This window comes from Notamacropus eugenii, chromosome 1 (genome assembly GCF_028372415.1).
Source record: "Notamacropus eugenii isolate mMacEug1 chromosome 1, mMacEug1.pri_v2, whole genome shotgun sequence".
NCBI lineage: Eukaryota > Metazoa > Chordata > Mammalia > Diprotodontia > Macropodidae > Notamacropus > Notamacropus eugenii.
In genome coordinates this window covers 497,532,661-497,556,909 of record NC_092872.1, presented here as the reverse complement: position 1 = coordinate 497,556,909, position 24,249 = coordinate 497,532,661, and the positions used below count along the sequence as shown (strand labels likewise).

Sequence of the window (24,249 nt, the reverse complement as noted above, 5' to 3'; positions counted from 1 at the left end):
CACTCACATTTTTCAGCTGCACGAGTTCTCCGACCAAAGGTCCAAAAACCATGACCAATCCACTTACAGAGCCACCTCCAAGGGTCTCCCACATCTCATTGTCATCACACAGCCCCCACTCCCCCACTGATGAATGCTGAACTAAAAAGTTTTGAGTCCATTTAAAAATCTGCCACTTCTGTCAAAAAACACTCAACCTGTGGTACAAGACAGTGGGGATTGTGTATTCGCTTTGTCATCACAGAGCATCCCAGAGGTAATAAATAAACTTCTACCCATGGGACAATTATTACCTTATAATAAAATGATGTTTTTTTATAAAACCTTGGTTGGCTGATACCAAGAAACTCCACTCTTCTACCCTGTATCAAGACACGGTTTCACACCCCTCCCTTAAATAGTGCACCCAGAAAGACAAGACAAAATTGATCCAGTCTCCTATGGGTAATATTACCCAACTGACCCTTATGCAAGGAAGAGGGTTGCTGAGCCAGCCTCTGTCCCAACCTCACCACCCTCCCCAACCCTCCCCCACCCTATGCACTCAACACAGCTATTAGAGAGTGTCCCAGAGCTAAGTGAGTTTCTGAAACACAAATTCTTGGTGGTCAGTCCCCTGGAAAAGAGTTCAACATGTAGACAATGTGAACCAACAGCTGGTTGGGTATCAAGTGCTTCATTTTCGAGGGCCTGACCAGCCCATGTCACTGAAGGGGCCCTCCCCAGTGGCTGACCGTGGTGGGGGGCCACAGGGTGTGCAAAGGTCAGAATCAGTGTCCGATTCCCCTTCTGCAATGTAGGGTCTGATTTTTGCACAAGGGGCCACGGCTGCATAGCAACTGTTCAGCATGTCTAAGTTCTCCTTGGACTGGGAAATGCTAAAGCCACTGAAGGAACGCTCCAGTTCCTCATGGTCCACAGAGGGGATAGAGATTGAGGTGTCACTGTCCCTCAAGGCACTCTCATGGTGCTTGGCAGTCATGTCCTCATTACGGAGGAACTCCATACTAGCTCGGTTACCCCCACTGTAGGCGGACAGGGACCGCTCATGGGATGGTGGTGGGGGGATTCGGACTAAAGAGCCATTATCTCCCACAGGTGAGGACCCATGGCTCTGTCGCTGATAGGCTTGGTGCTGCCATGAAGTGGATGGGGGGCATGTGTTAGAAGGCATGGCAGGGGCTGGAGGGGCAGAGAAATTCTTTTGCCCCATGGAGCTGGTAGAGCGGATGATCTTGATGATACAGCCATTCTTGTCGATGTGCTCCCGGCTCTCCTCTGGGCTATGGTAGGGAGGGGCAGGTTCTGGTTCCTTGGAACCAAAGTAGGCTTCAGTTTCTGTTGGAGGGATGCCCATTCGCTGCATGTAAATGTTGACCAGGAAGTCCAACTTTTTTTCCATGGAGAGAACCTAAAAATGTTTATACCAACATCAAGTCGGTTTAACCAAAAGACAAAGTGAAGTTCTCATAGTAGAAGACAGAGGGCAGTCCTCACCTAGGCTCAGGTATAAACAAAAAAGCATAAAAATCTAGCATACCCAGCAAATTCCACCTTTCCGTTCTTTTAAATCACAGCCCACCTCCTCCAGAAATGCTTTTGGGGTCAACCCATTCTATACTTTGTAATCCTGTAAATATAACCCCAGGGACATCCCTTCCTCTTCCAAAATAACAAATTATGCAAATATCTTTCTAATGATTACAGGTTCAACTGTACTGTCTCCGCTTTTTACAGTCAACTCTGTGATGGCCAGGACCATGTTTCCTTTTTTTCTTATTTAAATTTATTTATTTAAGTTTTCAACATTCATTTCCACAAAATTTTGGGTTCCAAATTTTCTCCCCATTTCTCCCCTCCCCCACCCCAAAACGCTGAGCATTCTAATTACCCCTATCACCAATCTCCCCTCCCTTCTTACTACCCTCCCTTCCCTTAGCCCCATCTTCTCTTTTGTCCTGTAGGGCAAGATAACTTTCTTTACCCCATTACCTGTATTTCTCATTTCCTAGTTGTATGCAAGAACAATACTCAACAGTTGTTCCTAAAACTTTGACTTCCAACTTCTCTTCATCCCTCCCTCCCCTCCCATTCCCTTTGAGAAGGCAAGCAATTCAATACAGGCCATATGTGTGTAGTTTTGCAAATGACTTCCATAATAGTCGTGTTGTGTAAGACTCACTATATTTCCCTCCATCCTATCCTGCCCCCCATTGCTTCTGCTCTCTCTTTTGACCCTGTCCAGGACTATGTTTCCTGTTTAGTCTGGAACCAAAACAATACTATTCATTCTGTGCAGGTTGAGTGAATCCTTAACTAATGGAATGAACCTTTATCTCTTTGCAAAAAAATTGCTAAAGCAATGATATCAGCAGCAGTAACTTACTTGTAGTGCTTTATAAAGCACCTGACTCCAAACAAGCCTGCGAAGTAGGCTGCAAAAGTATCATTATTCCTATTTTATATGAAAGGAAACTGAGATACTGCGAAATAAATCACCTTTGCCCAGAGGCACATGGCTAAAATATATCAGAGCTGGAATTAAGACTCATATCCTTGGATTCTTTCCACTACATCATGGTACATCTCTGAACTTAAGAGATAATCTATCAATCAATAAGTATTTCCAAAGCACCCATTATGTACCCAGGCAGGGCTTGGTTTTGCATTTTCTTTGTATCTCCAACTCTTAGGACAGTACTTGTCATAGTATAATAATAATATATATAATACATATGTATAATATATATTAATATATAATATAATAAGCTCTTAATAAAGGTTTATTGATTTATGTGCACTAAAGCCGATTACAATGAAATTGGTCACAAGACCAAATGGCATCTGAGATCTGGAATCCTCAGGCTGCAGAGATAAAATAGATGGGGTGGGATGAAGATTAGGATCCACTTCCATAATATCCTAATATCTCTTACTTGGCCAAAACCATTTTGAAGGAGTTGACAATTATCTCTGAAGTAGAATAGCAGTGCTCAAGGAATAGTCCTACAGTGAGTCCCTTAGGACCAGGTGAAAAGTGTGGAGCTGGTGAACATTCCTGAAATCATCCCATCAATATGAAACCTATCTAAAGAGCTGCATTTCATAGAAAAGTCCTCCTGGAGAGTATTGCATTGTCCTAAAGAATCGCTATCAAACTAGGCTGTTATCTAAAGAGAAATAATGACCACAAATCCTAGTTTTTAAAATTAGCAACTTCTGCCCAGTGATTTGGTGAACCGCATACCTGTTTCTCCACTTTCCCAAGGCGGCCCATCATACTGGGGTCTTCAGGCAGCTCCCCTTCGGCTGGCCCCTTCGTACGATCCTTGTCAGTTATTGCCGGGCCGCGTCCAACAATCTGGTCCACTCTACCAGCAATAGAAATCCCCCCCACAAACACACACAAACCCATGAGTTTGTGGCAAACAAGGCTTCAAAGGTCCTCTCCTCTCCCCTTCTAGTCAAAGCAACAGCTCCTCAATCATGGGTGACCTCAAAACTAGACAAAGTTTTCAGAAAGCAGCTCAATACTAGATTAGAAGCCAACAAGCATTGGTCTCATAATTGTATTTTGAAATAATATTGTGGTTTCATTTTATTTTTCTCAGTCAAATGGAATATGGCACATTAACAAGGAGTAAAATGAAGAAAATTTTCATTTTCATTTCAATCCACCAATTTGCATTTACTCTTCTCAAACCAGGAGAGATGTTTGACCTTTGGGGGTCATATATACAACAAGCTGGCTCAGGGAGACTGCTCACTTAGTACCCCTACCCCCTGCCCAGATCACCACAGATCCTTTTGGCCAGGGTGTTACTTAACTCTTAAGACATTAAGTCCCTGACTTGGTTCCCTAATTTCTCCTTCCCTTTTTATTTCTTTCCTTTTTTTCTCTTCCTATCTCTACTTTATCGCCCCCCCCCCCCCTTCAAGTGCTGTTAGATTACGATGCCAATGAAAACATTAATAGCACCTTACAGTTTGTCTCATACATTCTACAGCAACCCTATTAGGGTGATGCTTTGCTCTCCCAGTCTAATAAGAAAATCAACAACAAATGTATACATATACATGTATGTATACATGTTGTGGTTGCATGATTTGTCCCCCCACCCCACACCACACCATAACATCAGGAAAATGATACCATGACTTGCAACTGAACTGGATTTGAGTGAGGGAGAGCTGTGCAAAGTCACCAACCTTACTCTCTCCTCCCCAGCCACCTGGGTCCAGTGACCAGATATAGATAAGGACAACTGGAGATGACCCAGGATGCAGCGATTGACTCTGGTCTTTTTAAGCTAGGGTCTTCTGAGTTCTCACCTTGGGTGAGGCAATGCCCATTGAGTGATTAGGCCTGTTTAAGAAATGAGTCAAGGGATGGCCCCTTTAATGAAAAAACAAATCAAACTGGGAGGGGAAGACCCTCAGGGTTGCAGGCAGAAGAAGAAATAATTACTATTTACATTCACTCTGAGCCATCAGGGCCCAAAAAATAACCATTAAGTGGTGCTTGGGCAGGGACCTATTGTTGGCCAATCAATGAGAGCCAGAATGAATTGGGTTTAAGGCTTGGTGTTTAAGAAAGAAGTCTAGCCACCCCAAGATGGCTAGGTAGGTTTCAGTCATCAAAATTTACCTTCCTTTGGGCAGAATACCCTCAGGTAAGGGCATGGTACCCAAGAGAGGAGAGGAGAGGGAAGGGGAGGGGAGGGGAGGGAAGGGGAGGGGAGGAAAGAGGAAGGGAGGAGAAGCTGAGTTGCATGTATACATGCATATATTGCTTTAATGTTTGCAAAGCATCTTACAAATGTTATCTCATTTTATTCTCACAACTACACTGGAAGGTGGCTGCTATTATTATACCTACTTTACAAATGAGAAACCTGAGGCTGATAGCAGACTTGCCCAGGGTCACGTAGCTATGCAATATCTGAAATCAGATTTGACTCGTCTTCCTTATCCTAAGTCCACCACTCTATCTACTTCATCACTTAACTATCTCAAATGAGGAAACTGAGTCTGAAAGATCTCAGGTGACCTAACACCACACAGGTAAGAACTTGGATTTGAATTCAAAACTGGTGGCTCCTAGTTCAGTTTGCTTTTTCCATTCTGTGCCTCACTCTTTCCTTCTGCTTTGACAATGTTGCTGAAATAGGGATAAGAGATAGGGGCTAGATCTGAGATTTCTCCAGTATGAGGAAGTCCCAGCAAGGAAGCTCCTTTGACCAGTGCAGTTCAGCACCTTCTCTGCAATTTATGGTCTTAGAGAGCATGGAGCATTGGGAAGTTAAGGGACTTGTCCCCAAAGCAGGACCTGAACCCTGGTCTTTCCAAGAACAGCTTGGTACCCATTGTGCCATGTTGTCTCTCATATCTAAATAATATGGAAAAAACCTGTTCCATATGCAAGGTTGGGCAGCCCCTGAAACACCTGTTATATTATCAGTTCTCAATCCATATATATGATCAAATTCATCAATCCCTGGTCTGAAGACTATGAGGCAACAGGTCTTCCCCCAGTAAGTATCTCGGTCCTTCTCTTCCCCTCTCTCTATCATGAACAATTCCCACCCCTTTTTAACTCCTTTGTTTTACTCCAGCATAATGTGCCACTAAGTGTGATTGGTAAGGCCTGGGAGTGTGGTTGAAACAGAGTTAAGTGTCTTGAGCAGAACAAAAGATGCTGGGTATGCTGTAGGAGTTATGGCTCCATGCACCAGTATGGGGAAAGGGAAAGAGGACAGACACAGACCAGCACAGAAACCCATCCAATGCACATATCAAAGAAAAGAGACAAGACAAGCCCATTGCCAGTGACAGAAGGGGGCTGTCTTCCTTGCCTTGGAGTGTGTGTGTGTGTGTGTGTGTGTGTGTGTGTCTGAAAGTCACTCAGAGAGAGACAGGACAAACTCTCTTTTGGCAAGGAAAAGACATAGAGCTGCTTCCTTTACTCTTCCAGGAACAGAGTAGGCTTCCAATTTACCTGCAGGGGGCATGTGGTATCAGCCTATAGTAAAAGCATCCCCTAACATGGCTCTGGTGTCATCTGCATTAGAAAGAAGCCAGTTACAGGTTGCTGGCACGTTGTTTATATTTTTGCAGTCTCGGCATAAGTGAGTCCACCTGCGACAAGGTCCTAGAGAGTACGTTTTTGCTCCCCTCTTTGAAAGAGTAATAACACATACCCTAAACCTGTAGAACTGCAAGATCTGAATAAGCTTCCTGCAGGAACTTGGGAATTTTGGGGGAGACTAAAGGCCCATGCAATTCCATCAGTTTAGTTGATTCTACTGGTTGAGTCAATGAAACACACACACACACACACACACACACACACACACACACACACACACACACACACACACACACACACCTGTCATGACTGGTTTTCAGATTGCCTAGCTGTTCAGAGCAATCCAGCCAGTGTTAGTTGCAGGTGTAGCCTCATTGGTGAAGCCCTCCTTAGAGTGGCTGTTATATAGGGGGGCAAGGGGTCAGTGTGGGCACACATCGTGAATTTTAGGACTTTTCACCAATATAAAAATCCCAGAATTTGTTGGGCAGGCCCTAGTTCAGCACAGGCAGATGGATGGAAATGTCTCCCAGTACAACGAGACCAGCTTTCTTGACATCTGAGCTGCAAATCCCCTGCTGTTCCTGGGCTTCTCCAACTCACTCTGAACTACAGAACAGGAAATACAGGCAAATAGCACTGGGCAAAGGTCTATAATCAGAGGCTAATCAAATTGTGTCAGTGAGATACGACCTGAATTCTAGACATGACCTGATGCTCTCTCTCTTTCTGGGTTTAATATATAAGACTTCATCTTTGCTCTCAGTAAATCCATCTGTAGAGTGTGGGCAGAAAAAGGATGATTCCTTTTTAGAGAGAAAACGATGAGATATTCAGTCCCTATTTGGGGGGGTGGGTGGGAAATGCAGGGATATTGATGTGATCACTGCATTTCTTAATACGCCGAGCACAGACAGGTCAGGTGGGCCCCTGAGCCATATAATCGTATGTTAGCCCAACTGCAGGTTCAACTAGGGCAGGGGTAGAGATGGGAGAATTGGAGGATATTTTTGTCTTTCTTTCTGTTGAATGAAACAGAAAAAGGAAAAGTCTTGCATCAGCCATAGTGTGAGTTCTCTCATGCTCCACTGGGCTCCATGCTCACAGTTCATGCACGAAGGGGCCCAAGGCTCCCTCTGGCTCAAAGCAGACGTCAGATGTTAAACAGCTTGAATGAGGAAAATGAGGTAGGGAAATAGAGAAATATTTCAGTCTTTTTAGTTCTTATACACAATTCAAGCACTGAAGCTAAACCCCCTTCACCCATACCACATGACTGGCTTTTTTAACCTACCTTTTTTTTTTATTTTTGTTATTTTTTTAAAAGGAAAACTATATCTATTGCCCATTCTGCAGACACAGAACCCTAGCCAGGATGAATCTATAATGGGATCTCTTCATTCTGATTCCAACTGAGCAGTTAACGAGGTTACAGAGATTATTCTTTCTCCATGTCCACAACAGTGCCAATGCCTCAGGGTTCCTAGTATGCGGGCAAATTCAACATGAGGACTCTGGCACCAGGCCCTGAAGCCAAGAGGGAAAAGAGGAGCTTCCTGCTGCTCCACCCACTCCTCTAGACCTGGCCTTACTTCATGAGCCCAGGAATGACTTACTCCTTCACACAGTGAATACCAAATGCAGGCTCTGCTTGAGAAAGAAGGCACTGAGATGATCTCCTTGCCTGTGGGGTTTACAAGTTTGTCATTTTCAATCTACTCATTTATTTTACTCCACAGGAGGAACCTCATTTCTTATGAGGAAAATGCCTAACAATGGACCAAATTTAAATTCCTGGGAATTAAGTTAGATCTTTGAAGGGCCTAAGAATTCCTAAGAATTCAATATCCAGTGTGGTGTTGGGTTGGGGTGGGAAAGTTAAGAAAGAGGTTGATTTACTCAAAATTTGGCACCTTTCATGTTTCTCAGATGACTGGCATTTTTCCAGCCCTGACTGAGAAAGGAATGGGGCCTAAGCATCAAACCTTTCAGGGGACTGCCTGGAATGTGTTTCTAAGCTGATTTCTCTACAATCCTGGGCAGGCTTCCTTGGTTAAAGCTAACTAGAGCTCTCACCTTCCTCTCTTGTCCAGACATCCCTGAAAAAGACCTATCCCCTCAGGCTTCTGCTCTCTGTGCTACCAAAAAGCCTTTAAAAATGGTCACAGTCCTGTGGAGGGCTAGGACAGTGATATGGATGATCTCAGCATGAAGCTGGAGCAGGGGAGGGAGGGAGCCAGAATTACTTAGGGGAAAACTTCCTTTTCCTGAATTGCCAAGGTGTTGACCTCAATCCAGCCCTGCACTTCAGCTGTAGAGACTTGCAAATCAAAACACCTGACCAAAGAGTGAAACATACAGCCCCAGTGATTTAGTTGTTAGCATGTAGGCACACATGCAATCAAAATAAAAAGGAGAGAAGAAGAAAAATAACTTCATTGTATTTTTTTTCTGTTCTAGAAGTGTGATCTCATCGGTAAAAGGTGTGTGGAAACTCCCTCCACCAATACAGATCAACAGCTCATCTATACCTTATTCTTAAGGAGTTGTCTGAGGCAGGGGAGGCCAGTGACTTGCCCAAGATCACAGTCAATACATATCAGAGGCAGAACTTGAGATCAGGTCTTTCAAATTCCAAGGTCATAACTCTATCCACTATGCCAGGCTGAATTTTACATGGTTGTCTTTACCAAATTCAGTTAGAACAATCTTGTGCATGGGTATATGCTCATTTTGCCTAATTCTATGAAAGAATGGAAGTAACTCCCAGGGTCACTCCTAAGTTTGTAGAGTTCGAGGAAGTCCAACAAAAGTCCCTGGCTTCTGGCCTATCCACCACATGAGAACAAGCACAGCTGCAGTTTGCCTGCCTATGAGGAGGAAAAGAAAGGAAAAAGAATTATACCTATGGGTATAATTCAGAGTCAGTGAAGGGGTGAGGTCTGAGAGCATAAGCTACCTAAATATTTTGGCATGCGTTCTCTCTCTGCATCGCAGCAAATTCCTCATTTGATGACAGGTACGTTTTCCCCTTCAATTTGAACAAGATGACAGTTCTGGAGTGGGGGGTGACAGTGTGTGAGGACCTTCTGGTTTCCTCAGAGTGCCCGGTCAGAGAGAAGATAGTGGCCCCTGAAGGGCTCACTTCAGATCCAAGGGTAGCATCTTCTCCTACATAATAAGTGCTGAAAACTGGGGAGAAAGAACATGACTGTTGGCCTATGGTTGCTTTTTCAGGGAGATCGAGGTCACATAGAAGCCTACGTTTGACCTAGTCATAGACAAAGGCATAATCCAGGCTACCCTAGTCATTTCAATAAAGCATGCCAGAATCATACTGAGAGTTAAATGCCGTCATGTGGTCTGGTGTAAAAGAGGTTTGCCATTTAACAAATGAACAAACCCAGAGAAAGAGGCCCTTGAGCTGTGTCCTAACCTAGGCGAGTATTGGGGCGATTCTTTGGGTCCTTTGGTTGGATACTTCTTATGCCGGGGAGTTGAAGGGGGTGGGGGACCCACAATCATATCTATCCTGGCAAAGTAAATAAGAAAAAAGACACCAGCAAAATGCATAATGAAGCAACATGTGGAACAGAGTTGGTTGGAAAGTTGCAGAAACATAAGGAATAACTAAAAAAAAAAAAAAACAACAGATGTTCCCCCTTTGGAAAAATATACATTATATTCCACTCAAAACAGTTGATGAAATATTTGCTTGTCCTCTGATTTGACAAATCTTTCCTCAAGTTCAAGCAAAGCATTTAACTCGGGGAGCCAGGCATCCACACAGCATCACTGCTCCAATACAGCATGTGCTGTAAGCAGCATGCAGTCCCCACTGGAATATATTTGCATGTATGTGGCAATATACCAGCAAGGATGTTGGCTACAGAATAACCTACAGCCTCAGTATTATCAAGATGACAGAAAATATCCTGAGCTCCTTTTTTTTTTCCTCCAGAGAATGAAGTTAAAAGGAAAACTTAAGACGAGAGAGCCTGGTAAATAAAACACAACCATAGTGAGAAAAAGGAGAGAAGAGAGGAGGGACAGAGACACAGTAGAAACACCACAGTTCAACACAGAGACACAAAGAAAGACATAACAGCGGTGGCAGTGAGTGTGAGTTTGGCAAGGAGGGTAGATGGGAATTTCCCCAGAGGCTCCTTCTGATGAAGTTTCTATTTCCTACAGAGTGCCCACCCCTGCTCACATAACCTAGCCCACCTCCAAGAAGGTAGCCAGTTCCAAATAGGAATACCAAGTATTAAATTAATAATGATAACAGTAATAATAACAGCAGCAAGCATTATGTAGCACTTGATAGTTTGCAAAGTATTTTACACATGTTATCTCATTTGATGGATTTGTACAATAGAAGTTACCCCCAAAACTCAGCAAAAAGGAAGTGACTATCATCCTTGGCTACCAGCCTTGGCTATCCCATAAAAGCAATATCCTATGTTTAAATATAGCCAAAAGACCTTTTTTCCTTCCTTCCCAGGCCTCAGAGGAAACCCACAGAAGACCAGCTAGCACCAGAATGGAACTCTTTTCAGGAATGAGACCTTCTTTCCTTATAGCAGAGGAACTGAACAAGGACCACTGAAGAAATATCTCAGTTCTCTTCCCCATGAATACCTTCCCAGACCTAAAGTATGGAAGCCTGGAAACCAAGCACCGGGCCTCTAGAGGGAGGCCTAAAGGAAAACAGATAGGGAAGAAAAATATAAAAAACTCCCAGGAGGTCATGTACCCTTGAACTTGCAAGGACATCTGTTTAATTGAACTTCAACAGAAATGACAGTTTTCCTCCTTATCTGCAACACACATGTGCACATGAATGCGTGCACACACACACGTGCACATACACTCATGCATACACACACTCACATCCACACTAACTAGTGAAAAGCCTGGCTTTTGTGTATACAGATATATGTGCACTGAAGCACTTGGGCTAGTTAGCTCTTTCTGATCAAAAGAAAGAGGTAAGCTTTCTTTTAGTGTTAGAGCCAAACCTGGAGCATCTTCCCTGTGCTTTGTGCCCCATCCCCACTACTATGAAGTGATCACCTCTGAAGTCACCTCCATCAGGGAGGAGACAGGGGTTGGGGAAGAGAGGGCCTACCCACTCTGTTCTGGAAGGAAAGAAGGTGCCATGTAGTGTGTCTACCACCAGGTGGACACACAAGAATCTCTCTGGTCACATCATTCAATAAATTTGCTCAGCCCTCCCTCCATCTGTACATAAGCCTGAACCAAGGAAGAAGAGAGAGAGGAGAGAGAGAGAGAGAGAGAGAGAGAGAGAGAGAGAGAGAGAGAGAGAGAGAGAGAGAGAGAGAGAGAGAGAGAGAGAGAGAGAGAGAGAGAGAGCACAAGAATAGGCTAGGAGAGTAAAAGAAAGAAAGAAGGTGGGAAGAGAGAAAGTGGAGGAGAGACAGAGTGAAAGAGGTCAGGAGAGAAAAAGAAAGAAGGGGAGAAAGTAGGGAAAGAGAGACAGAAAGGGGGGAAGGGAGAGAGTAAAGAACAGGGCAAGAGAGTTAGAGAAAGAAAGAGGATGGGAAAAGAGAAAATAGGGGGAAAAGCAGGATAAAAAAGGTTAGAAGAGAAAGAGAAGGAAGGGGGAGAAAGGGTAGAGACAGAGTAATACAGAAAGGGGGAGAGGGAGGGGGGAAGGAGAGAGGGAAGAAAAAGACAGAGAGAGACAGGAGAAAGAGAGAGAGAGAGAGAGAGAGAGAGAGAGAGAGAGAGAGAGAGAGAGAGAGAGATTCAGCATAAGCACACAAGAGGCTGGGTGAACTCAATCTAGTGCCTTCTCTCTGGTCCCTTTCCTATCTATTAATATGGAGCCAGTGAGAAAAGTTAGCGGTGAGATAACCCCACCCCATCAGGCACAGCTATGAATCCACCTTACCTTAGTGAAGAAACCATGAGTTTTCCCCTGGGATTTGGTAAAAAGATTAAAAAACCCAAAACAAAAGAACCAAGCTCTCACCCCCCACCCCACCCCCCCATGACAGAACCAAAGCCAGAAGAGGGTCTTGCCTGGACTGAAGGTTTTTAATCCTGGATAACATGTCCAGATGTCCAGCTGAGTACTGCTCAATGACATCCATCACATCATAGGGCCTCAGGCTCTCCTTGAACTTCCGTTTGGAGACAAGGAAGCGCATGACACTGAAGGAAAAGACCAAAAGGGCCTTAGAACTAACTCCAGACCAGTAGAAGCCATCACTAACTAAATACAGATCATGCTTTTCGGCACTCTATTGTGGAGACCCTGTGCCCAGCCCTGCCCTGCACCTCCAGTACGCCTCTTACCTCCCTTCTCAAAGGAGTGAGAACTCGTGCACAATGAAGCAGTCAGCCTTGAACAACTCCAGACCACATCAATCTGTCCTTCTGCTAAATCCTTCTACATTTCTTATCTGTGCCATGCAATTACCATCTCATTGTAGAAAGGTGTAACAATAATATGCCACACCAATTCAGAACTTAACACTTTTCAAAGCCCTTTCCCATTTCACCTTACAACACCTCTGAGTTAGCCAGCATAGGGAATGTTATGTCCATTTTACAGATGAAGAAGTTCAAGTCGGGAGAGGTTCTAACCCACAAAAGATAACACAGATTATCCATGGGAGCACCAAGGGCTGCCTGGAGTCTTCTGCCTCCCAAATCCATTCTTTTACCATTGACTCTCTTTTAATAAGTATGACAAATCCTTCAGGAGAGGGGTACACATTAAGTCCCCAACATGTGATGGTGGAGGATATCTGAAACAGGTCCCTGAGGATACACTTCACACATCTGCCGAAGGTAGATATTTGCTTGTTTGAATAACTTCTGGACCTTCTGCTCTCCCAGGTACCTTATAAGAACCCCTAATGCCCTAGTTTCAGAACTTTGAAGTTCCCTCCCTCTTTCTTTCCCTCTATGCCAAGAAACACAAAGCAAACAGGAACATCAGAAATGGATTAGGCACCCTTGGTGTTTATTATGATCCCTCATGCTTATTTTTTGCAGCAAAAATATATCAAAGTTTAGTTCTTCAAAGGCCTGTGTATACAGGAGCATATGGGGCAACTAGGTAGAACAGTGGATAGAGCACCAGGCTGAGAGTCAGGAAGACTGGACTTCAACTCTGGCCTCTGACACTAGCTGTATGACCTGGGCAAGTCATCTTACCATTGTTTAACTCAGTTTCTTCACCTGTAAAATGGAGATAATAGCACCTATCTCCCAGAGTTATTTTGAGGATCAAATAAGATAACTGTAAAGCATTTAGCATAGTGCCTGACACACATTAGGAACTATACTAATGTTAGCTATTATTATTATTAATTATTATTATACAGGCAGGGCAACCTAGGGAAATGTGTCAGTAAACAACAGATGGAATCTATAGCAGAAAACTCTTGAGTCTCTCCCTTTTCACTTCTTCCCACTCCCTGTGAAATCTACTGGTGAAGAAAAATGCTTCCCCATCTCCCCTCCCCTCCCCTTTCTTGGCTTGGGCATTGGGATTCTTACCACACTGCCCTGATGCTAACTTTCAGGCCTGGAGTCAAATCTTCCGTCACAAACTCACAATTGCAGCTTTTGTTGTCATCCACAATGTCCTCTCCTGGGAGACTTGCTTCTAGGTGAAAGAAACACTGGCTGTGAATTAGCTGCCATTATGGTATCTGAAGATGGTCACAGAGACCCAGACAATAGAATGGTGTACATAGAGGAGGAACACAGTCATAGCCACACTAAGCTATTCGGGGATGCCTGGGACAATGGCAGGAACATCCCATTGCCATCAGTCACTTATAATTGTGTCTCTGTAATGACTGCAAGAGCCCAGTTAGTGTACAAGTCCTGATATGGCCCTTCTGAGGCCTCTTCTGAGCATCTAAGCACTACCAAGGATATCACCATCTTCCCAGTCACCCAGGCCCTCAAGCTCAGAGCCATTCTTGAGTGCTCATTATCATCCACTGGACATTTTCAATCTGTCGCCAAATCTTTTCATTTCTACTTCATAATATCTCTGGTATACATCCATTTCTCTGACATATCAACACCCCTAATTTAGGCTCTCACTACCTTGCACCTAGACTATGGAGACAATGTTCTTTCTTTATAAAAAAAATTTTTTTATTGATCATTTTGGCTTTTTCTATCTCTAAAATTTCTTCCCCCTCCCAGAAAGCCATCCCACATTAAAAAATAATAATATTTTTAAAGAAAAAGAGGAAAAGGGAAAAAAATCAGCAAAACTGATCCAAAAAGCCTTCAAATACATTCTATGTTCTACACTGGCAGCTGCCCAACCTCTGCAAAGGGAGGTGGGAGCTATCTTCTATTTCTTCTCTGGGAACATATTGGTTCTCTCAATTGACATCTCTACCCCCTTCAGGCGGGTTTTACTAATTCATGAGGTGGTTAGTGCTGACTCCCACTGGGCATTTATTTTGTATGTATTGTCTTTATTTGCTCATCTGTGAACATAATGTCTCTCTGTAGTAGAATACATGCACTGTGAGGTGGCATTCTTCTCCCTTTTGCATTCATATTCCCATGCCTAGTTCAATGCCTAGAACATAGTAGACCCTTAACAAACTCTATTTGATTGACTGACCAAAGTGGGCAAAAATAAGGATTATTATACCCATTTTACAGAGGAGGAAACTAAGGCTCCAAGTGGCTGGATGACTTGCCTGCAGTCACATAACTTCTATGGGAAGATCTGAATGTGAATCCAGGACATTTAACTCTAAGCTAGATGTTCATTCTGTTACACCAATGAACGCTCTTTCCACCCTGTATGTGAAGAGCATCGGTATCAAACAGAGGCATCCAAAGGCAGATAAGTGAATAGAGCTCTGGACCTGGAGTCAGAAAAACTTGAGTTCAAATCCAGCTTGAGACACTTGCTAGCTAGATATGTGACCTTGGGCAAGTCACTTAACCCAGTTTGCCTCAGTTTCCTCATCTGTAAAATGAGTTAGAAAAGAAAATGGCAAAACCACTCCAGTAACTTTGCCAAGAAAACATCAAATGGGGTCACATAGTATCAGACATGACTGAAATGACTGAACAAAGTATACATATATATATACTATATACATATATACACTATAAATACATTCACACACATGAGAGGTGGGGGGGGAGAGAGAAAGAGGGACGAGGGAGGGAGAAGGAGAGAGGGAGAAGAAGAGAGAGAGCTAGCTCTTGAGGAATTCAAGACTTATTGTAACAAGTAATGATCTCACTTTGGAGGTGTGACTCTATCCAATCTCTCCATCTTGCTTTTCTACTTAACTACTCCCTGAAATTCAGGTCTTGCTGATCAACATAAGGTTTGCCTCTCTCTGCCTTTCCTCAGACTAGGGGAGGTGATTAAGCATCTGGGTTTCAAAAGATTTCTCAGTCTATGTGATGGGGTATGAGCCCAAGCAGAGACCTTTGTCCCTTGGACTGGGAGGGTTTTGGTCCCATTTGTCTGAAGGGCCCCAGAAAGCCTGGTATTGGGGGGCTCCTTGGATTCCCCTTACTTGATTTAGCATTCTCTTAAGGTCCAGGTTGTCCAGCCTGGGTGCTCCCTGCCTTTGATCCTTGATCTTATCAGGGTCTTATTGTCTGGACTACCAGCCACTCCCATCTGGATCCTCCCTGGACTTGTTCTACATTCCAGGCTGGCTTTCCCCTATCAAGACCATCCCTGGGGCCCCCAGACTACTTGGTGACACCTGGATTCTTCCATCAGTCTTTTTCTATATTTAAGGTCCATCTCACCTCCATGAAGGCGCTCAGATTCAATCCAGCTCAGCCTCTGTCTAGCTGAGATTCTATCTGGCCCACTTATTAATACAAGCCTCACAAATGGATAGGCTCCTTAAGAGTCAACCCACCATGGTGAATCTTTAATAAACTTTGTTTTTCTTTGGCTTTAAGAAGGCTTGTGTTGAATTCATTCAAGCAGGACCCGTCATGTCAGTATTTTGGAGTCTCCAGCACCCCAAACCTCAACATATGTAGTAAATAAATGAATTTGATATATCTGTTAAGCAAGACATCAAACAGAGTAGGCACTGATTGTCAATAAACTTGAAAGCAAGAAAAGATGTGATCTATTCATGGAATACAATGTTGATGGTAGTGTAGGCATTCTTGAGACCTGGAGTTATAGTAGGGAACTGCCTGGCCTTCCTCACAGATCAGAACTTGGTGCCCTCACCCACTCTCCACCTCTTCTGTGACCTCAATATAATATTATGACTTTAACTCCTATATGAATGCTTCACTGGTTTGCAAGTCAACACTGGGTCATCACCTGGCCACAGTGAGGCCACAGAAGTTATAGCCCACAAAAGATAACACGATTTATCAATGGCAGCTCCAGGTGTTGCTTGGAGTCTTCTACCTCCCAAACGCATTCTTTTACCTTTGCAAAGATCTGAGCCTTAAGAATCACACAAACTGAAGACACAGCCTAATCCACTTGGTCTCACCTTCTGAGTTCTGCCTTGAGGCTGCACCTTTGATCCGGAATGCTTGTCGAGCTCGGTTTCGATCCCCAAAACTCCAGCTTTTGGGCACTTTGCTTGGGCTGTCCTCAATGCTCTGGTCCGCACTGGGTGACCTCCGGACAGTCTGGGCCTGCGGAGAACTTTTCCCCTTGGCACCAACGCCTCGGGGACTGGAGAAGACACGATCTTTCAAACTGACCTTCTGACTGTTCAAGTGAAAAACCAACAGGAACAGACAGACAGACACACACACATACAGAAAAACAGCAAGAGAAGTCACTCCAGAAAGAACACACAGGCTTTCTTTCAAGTGCTTATGACTGACATCGCCTCAACTCAATGGAAGAGAGACTCAGGCTGGAGAACGAAAGTATAAAACTAAAAAATGGGAAGGCAGAAAATGACCAGTTCAGAACAGCTTCCACAAGAAGGAATTGAAAAAGCAAAGTGGGGAAGGGAGTTAGTTCAGAGAAAAATTGGCTCAATGAAGAAGGCTGAAAAAGAAATGCCCTCCATTCTCAGGAGGATGTGAAACAGGCTTGAGTCCACAGGCTTGACCTGGTCCGTTCCCAAGTCAAGAGTCCGGCTCAGGTGAAGACAGCAGAGTGAGGCCCATGGAGTGACTAGTGATGTTTGTGAATCCTTAAATCACTTTTGTGCTGTCACCCAAAGACATCAGAAGTCTCTTCCTTACCTGTCCTCATGTTCCCACTGCTACCACCTCCCTGAGCACCCACTAAGAAAAGTAACTTGGCACAATCAGATAATGTTAGTCAAAAGTAGATCAAGAGAGAGAAAAGAGGGAGAGAGGAAGGAAAGAAAAGACTAAAGGAAGAGAGAAAGAGGAGAAGAAGGAAGGAGGGAAGAAAAGAAGGAAGGAAAAAGGAGAGGAGGAAAGAAAGGGAGGAAGGGAGGGAGGGAAAGGAAAGAAGAAATAAGGAAGGGAGGGAGGAGAGGAGAGGAAAAAGTAGTGGAGAGGAAAAGAGAAGAGAGGAGAGGAGAGGAAAGAAAGGAAAGGGAAAGGAAAGGAAAGGAAAGGAAAGGAAAGGAAAGGAAAGGAAAGGAAAGGAAAGGAAAGGAAAGGAAAGGAAAGGAAAGGAAAGGAAAGGAAAGGAAAGGAAAGGAAAGGAAAGGAAAGAAAAGGTAAAAGGAAAGGAAAAGGAAGGAAAAGAAAGAAAGAAAATATGCGTCCTTTCCCTAAAAGACTTTTTTCTAATTCTTGGGGCTAATCTATCATTTACCCCATTTGCACCCAGATGTTCTTTACTGAAACTTTTCCTAACACCCACCTTGTCTCCTCTTTTCACCCACCCCCAACTCAGCTTAAGCCAAAGTCCAAAGCAGACCCCTGCTCTCCAACAGGTGAGAGATTAATTATAGATGACTGAGTCTACGGAAGAATAAGTATGCAACTTGATAGGATTCGATACCCATACTTCAGCAATAAATGCATGTGTTTGGTCCATGTCCTTGGATGGGGGTCGGGGAGGGTGGTACATGACATTTAACTTGGACCATTTAGGATCGTGCCTCCTCATTTGGCCAGGTCCCTGCCTCGGTTCTTTCAGACTGACAAAGGAGAAATGCATGGCAGCTTGACCACTCCTAGGAGGCCTATGACTCAGAGAGCTGAGAATCATTTAGCACAGAAGCATCCGTAGCCTTGGTCAGCCAGGTTCAGGGACTGGCATGCAGTACCAAAGTCTGAAAGAAGCAGGACTCTTGGCCAAAATGTAGGGGCCATACTCACTATGGATGGGCAACATGATTCCTATCATAGAAGCTCCTTTGCCCGAAGAGGGAAAGAGGTCAAATCCACTAAAGCAAACTACCCCAGTTCTTTTAAGGACTCAAAATGTCCTCTTTGTGAGTTTGTCTGAAATAATGGGAGCTGTCACTTGGGGTTCAGACATCCTTGGGTTATAAAAAGATCTTCTGTAATAGGATCTGACCTACATAGAAGATAGCTAAAGTTGGCCTTCTATATATTTAAGGGCAAGGCTTCCCTTCCCAATTTTGGAAACAGGTACCCCTTTACAAGGATCAGTCAGCTTCTTCCCCCCCCCCCCCCTCAATCATCTGGAGTTAAAATCAATCAACTTGCTGCTAGGGCAACATTATCTTCAAGATAATGCAATTTTGTTTTGGGGGGAAAATGGGCTCTTTGGTTCCCATCATCTGAGATTGTGTCTGAGCTTCTCTGAATCCACTGTCTTTTCTCTCATTGCTCAGTTGCCATGGTGATGACTGGGACACCCCCAATTCACTCACAGCTGATTTTTCTGCAGCAGCAAGGGGAAGAAGATGAAGCAGGGGAAAACACACGCTGAAGTCATAAAGGATGAACTCTAATTGATCACTGCAACTCTTGACTCAAGAATAGGGGGATATGTCTCTTCTAGGTCCTGCTGGTCTTGGTGAGATTTCAAAAGCAACTTTATAATACCTTCAGCACTGGGAAGCTTTACAATAAGTACACCACGTTAATGTGTGTTCCCAGTCCCCACCCTCAGCCCCATGCAATTTTCTGGATAGAAAAAATTTAGAATCTACATTCAGACACAATCTCTCTGCAGGGAAAGACATAGCTTCAGGCTGGGGGGGCACAGGGAAGGGGAGTAGGCAAAGGGATGGAACAAAGAAAACCAAAGGACATAGACACTCAGCAAATCTAAACGCATTTTCTCACCCAGCAGGAAGGCCATGCAGAGGGGAGTACAGTGTCTCTGGGATCATCTCTAAAAGATATTAACAAAGGCCTTCTTCTACATGTGGCAGGGTGGATTTTGCCACCTACGTTTGTGTATGGAAAGACTGCTAAGACAGGAGATTTAAAAATAAGACACTCCAATGATCTATCCCACAAAAGAAGTGGCTCCTTTTGTTGGTGCAGAGACCCAGGAAGAAAAGTAATCTTGTGCAATGGGACCTTATCATGGTACCATCTTAGGTCCTACTCAAGTACCACTTTCTATTCTGGTTTTCTTAACTAGGAGTTTATTGAGATTTTTTTTTAGAAAATATTTTGATGACTACATTTCCATATAATTGATTTCGTTTGTAATCCTATGTGTTCTATTTTATGTACTTAAAATACCTGTTCTGAGAAGGGGTCCGTAGACTTCACCAGACTGCCACACAAAAGTTTCAGGAAGCCCTCCTAGTTTATAGGAAGCCTATGGGGCAATTCCTTGTGAGGGATGTCACCTTCTGCAGAGGTCTTTTTCATACATTGCTAAGTAAGCTTTCTTAGATAAAATACAAGATGATCCTACCTTGTAAGTCAACCAAATTATCCTCTATATAAAATGGTATTAGAAATCCCAGCACAGTAATCATTGTCAGAAATTTTGGTCCATTTTGTTCTAATTTACTCAAAAATTATGGATTTGCAAAACAAACTAAAAACTCAGACCACTAAAACCAGAAGCAATGAAGTTGTCTTGCTGATCTAGTTTACAGCTTGGCTACAAGTCAAGTGTTTGATTCCCTTCTCACCACCTCCCCCTCCCTCTGCTCCTAATCCAGCTGGCAGTGTATGCAGCTATGATGTATTAGCTTCACAATTAGTAGGCTCAGAAAGGCGGCACAGAAAGACAAGAAAAAACAGAGAAGCAGTTGGAATGCCAGGAGTCCAGAAAATCTGAAAAGTGGACCACTTGCCCAGGAAAACTGGGAGAAGGCTAGAGTGTGGTGGAAGTCTTCCTAAAGAGAATCAAGGGAAACCAATGTCTCACTCAAGGAGAAGTATTTTTATGCTCAGAAGACTGGCATGTGAATTTTCCTGATCCATCCTTCCATTCATGTCTACCAGTGTTATCCAATGGAAATTGGAGGAGGCAGATAAGCTGGAAGGTCAGATAGATACAGACAAAGCTCTGGATAGAGGTTAGAACAATCGGGCATGGCAAGCTCACAGACATCTACTCTCTGTGACTGGTGCTTTGTTCTCAAGACAAACCCCTCTGTCACATCTCTTTGAATCAACAAATAGAGGCCAATATACCTTCTACTTACACTAAGATCCCTGTACTGTATCTGCACTGGACTTTCAGGAAGGAGCAAAGGGATTTCAAAAGAGTGTCTATATCTCACCAACCACTTAGCTACTTTACCTCAGTTGCTCAACTGTTCATTTTGGCAGGCCTCAGTCTATGTAGGATCCATGGGGTTCCCAAGGAATATGGTACCTCAGGTTCTGCAAGAAACACTAAAGCACTCTTATCTTTCACTTTAATGTACCCTCTGTCCTCAGAAAGGCGATGAGTTGCATGTTATTTTCAAGAAGATATCAATATATAAAGCACATAAAATTTTGTTGCTCCGGGAATCTCTTCCATCAATGATGATCACAACCTATGCATAAATTATAGTCCCAGAGAATTGTCTGAGGTTGGAAAAGGGTAAATAAGTTGCCCAGGATCCTACAAGTAGTGTCAGAGGCAGGATTTGAATCCAGGCCTTCTAGATTTCAATATTATCTCTCTATCCACTATACCATGCTGCCTGCTCTTCAAAGAGACACCAGAAATGTAATTATCCAAGGGAAATAGTAACCACAATAAAATGGGTTTTCAAATTATCACTAACTAAAACATCCCTAGAGGATGCTGCTGCTACCGATGGTCCAAAGTCCAATCACCATGCCCTCTGAAGTCTAAGTTTCCAGGCAGAAATATGACACTGGAGTCACTCAGCAATTAAGAAATGCCTTAGTTCTGCAGCGATAAGATTAGCAATTACTCTGCTGAGAGAACGAAGCTGATGTGGGCTGTTAGAACCAGCCCACGGGCTGCCAGCAGGCTTGGACTGTGTTGGCAGCACCGATTCTGCCAGGCAAGATATGTAGTGGGATCTGTGGGGCAGAAAACTGTACATTTACACATGGCTGAATGAAGGACATATGGAAATGAATCAGAGAGGTCCTTCAGAGTCAAGCAGACTCAGATTAGAGAAGAGAGAAAGAAACACTTGGAGTTTAATGCTCCTTACTTCCAAGTAATGAAGTGACTCAAGGCAACTTAACTGGCAAGAATGAAGAATGACAGCTAAGCCTTGTTGCCAGGGGAGGCTGCAGAAGACACTTAAATTGAGCCATCCCTCACTGCACCTGCTCCAGAAACAAGCCGAACAGCCCAAGGCTGCCTACATACTGACTCCTGTCAGGGAGTTAATAAAGTATCAGTCCTGCTATGTTAATGTGCACACACAGTGATAGGAACAAATGCAGCTGTTTCTATCCATTGGTGTGGGGAATCAGGTCTCACTGTTCTGGGCTCCTGTGAATACTGGAGGATATAGAGAATCTCCTGCTTTTACTTTTAGGAAAAGTCTGGGGTCAGCTTGAGCCTGGTGATGGATTTCTCTGAGCTTTGACTGAAATGAGGATCTGGCAGCTCTTCCTTTGAATCAAGAGTGGCAGGCAGAGAGTATCATTCTTTTTCAACAAGGCTTTTGTCAAAAGTATGGTGAAATATCCTCATGGACAAGATGGAGAGATGCCCGCTAGATAATAATAAATAGTACTGTTAGGTGAGCTTGAATCTGATTGAATAAAAAAACCAGGGAATAAACAGGAATCTATCAGTTCCAATGGCGGGGAGGGGAATTAGGGGGAAGACACACAGCTGCATTGGTCTGACTTTGTCATTCTTTTCCTCAATAAATTCCAAGAGCTCCCCAGGGCCTCTGGAATAAAATATAAATTGTTTGATGTTTAAAGGCCCTCACAGTCTGAAGACACATTTCCATATGTCTTTCATCCAACTAATCTTTCTAGACTTATTATGCATTACTCCTCTTCCTACCCTCTAAGTTTCAGTCAACTGACCTTCTGGCTGGTCCGACACCATCTCTAGTTCTAATCCTTTGTATTGGTCATCCACCCCACCTGGGATGCACTCCTTCCTCAACTCAATCTCTTAGAATCCTCCGTTTTCTTTAAGACTCAACTCAAACACTATTTTTCCACATTAAACCTTTGTGAATTCACTCAGATTTTAATGCCCTCCTTCTGCAAATTAAGTTGTATTTATGTTGTATATATTCTATGCACACGTAGTACATGGAATGTAAGTTCCCTGAAGTCAGGGACTGTTTCGTTTTTGTCTTCATATTCCTAGCACTGTATTTGGCACCTAGTGCTTACTAAATGAGTACTTGTTGATTGATTGATTGGGTGCTGGTTGGCCTCTCTCTTTGGCCCTGTCCTATTCAAATTTTTATCAATGACTTACAGAGAGACAAAGATAAAATGCTTATCTCATTTTGTGGATGACTCAAAACTGGGAGGGATGGTTAATACATTGTATAACAGAGTTGGGATCCAAAAATATCTCAAAAGGGTGGAGTGATAAGCCATGTCAAATAAAGATGAAATTTAATTGGGATAAATATAAAGTCTTGAACTTGAGGGGTTTTTTTAATGAGCTGTGCAAGTACAGCAGAGATAGAAAAAAATTCATGTTAAAAAAGCTGGGACATGATTTTGATGGATTATAGGATCAATCGGAATCATCAGTAAGACATGGCAGGCCCCCGAAATTAATGCACTTAGGATGAATTACAACTAAATGCATTATTACATGCCAGACACTGTACTAAATACTGGGGATACTGATAAAAGAAAAAAGACTGTCCCTGCCCATAAGGAGACTACAATTTAATGGGGGAGACAAGTAATATACTGGATAAATTGGAAATAATCAACAGAGACAAGGTATTGGCATTAAGAAGAATCAGAAAAGATTTCTTGAAGAAAGTGAAACTTTAGCTAAGATTTGAAGGAAGCCAGGAAACCCAAAAGGCAGTGATAAGGACAGAAGGATTTTCAGGCATTGGTCACAGCCAATTAAAATTCTCAGAGTTGGGACCCAGAGTGTATTGTGTTAAGAATAGCAAGGAGACCAGTGTCACTGCAAGGGAGAAGAAGGTGATCAGGATGATGAAGGGACTCAGAACATGCTATCTGGTCATCAACTGAGGGCAAATGGAGATACCCTATAGGAGAAAAGATCTTGAAATATTTGAAGAACTACTACGCAAGAGAGAATAAAAATATTCTGCCCCCAAAAGCTGAATTAGAACAGATAGGTGGATGTGACATGGAGACAGATTTCAGTCTAATCCATGGTAAAACTTTCCAGCAATGAGAATTGTTCACAATTGGAATTGGCTGTTCAGTAGGGAGGGACTTTCTTGTCAATGTAGATCTCAAAGCAAAGAAATGACCACTGATCAGGGATGCTGCAGGGGAGATTCCCATTCAGGTACAGGTTGGACTAGATGACACCTGGGGTCCCTTACAACTGAGAAAGTCTACGACTCTAGGAAGAATGGGAGAGAAGATAGAGAGTTTGGATGATGGGAAAATATTAAACTTTTCATTTGTACCAAAATCCCTGACATTGTGGGAAGCAGTTGGTGTTTACTAGAAATTAGTGCCTACAAGATTTCTAAGCTCCAATATTTCAAATGTACAGATTTCAAATGATAAAGGCTCCATATAATTTATATTCTTATTTTCCTTCAGATTGCTACTCTCCTCTCATCTCTCCAAAGCTGTGTATGAAGTCCTAGATGGGGCCTTTGAGAGCTGGAATCAGAGAGTTCTTCAGGACAACTTTTTACGATTCC

At 43.3% G+C, this 24,249-nt stretch overlaps 1 protein-coding gene across 9 annotated transcripts in view; it reads right to left on the bottom strand.

The window, feature by feature from the left end:
* Positions 1-572: 572 nt before the first annotated feature.
* KCNQ2 (potassium voltage-gated channel subfamily Q member 2) overlaps positions 573-24,249 on the bottom strand; it is a 168,970-nt gene continuing 145,293 nt past the window's right edge. For 3 of the 9 annotated variants that reach the window (XM_072643707.1, XM_072643722.1, XM_072643736.1), the window contains 5 exons: positions 16,597-16,820; positions 13,625-13,733; positions 12,137-12,268; positions 3,248-3,371; positions 573-1,411 (listed from right to left, as the gene is read on the bottom strand). In XM_072643707.1, the coding sequence (XP_072499808.1) occupies positions 677-1,411; positions 3,248-3,371; positions 12,137-12,268; positions 13,625-13,733; positions 16,597-16,820 (1,324 nt within the window). In that variant the 3' untranslated portion in view covers positions 573-676. Of the gene's footprint in view, positions 1,412-3,247; positions 3,372-9,524; positions 9,621-12,136; positions 12,269-13,624; positions 13,734-16,596; positions 16,821-24,249 lie in introns of all 9 variants that reach the window. The other 6 variants (XM_072643690.1, XM_072643698.1, XM_072643714.1 and 3 more) reach the window with 5 other exon arrangements.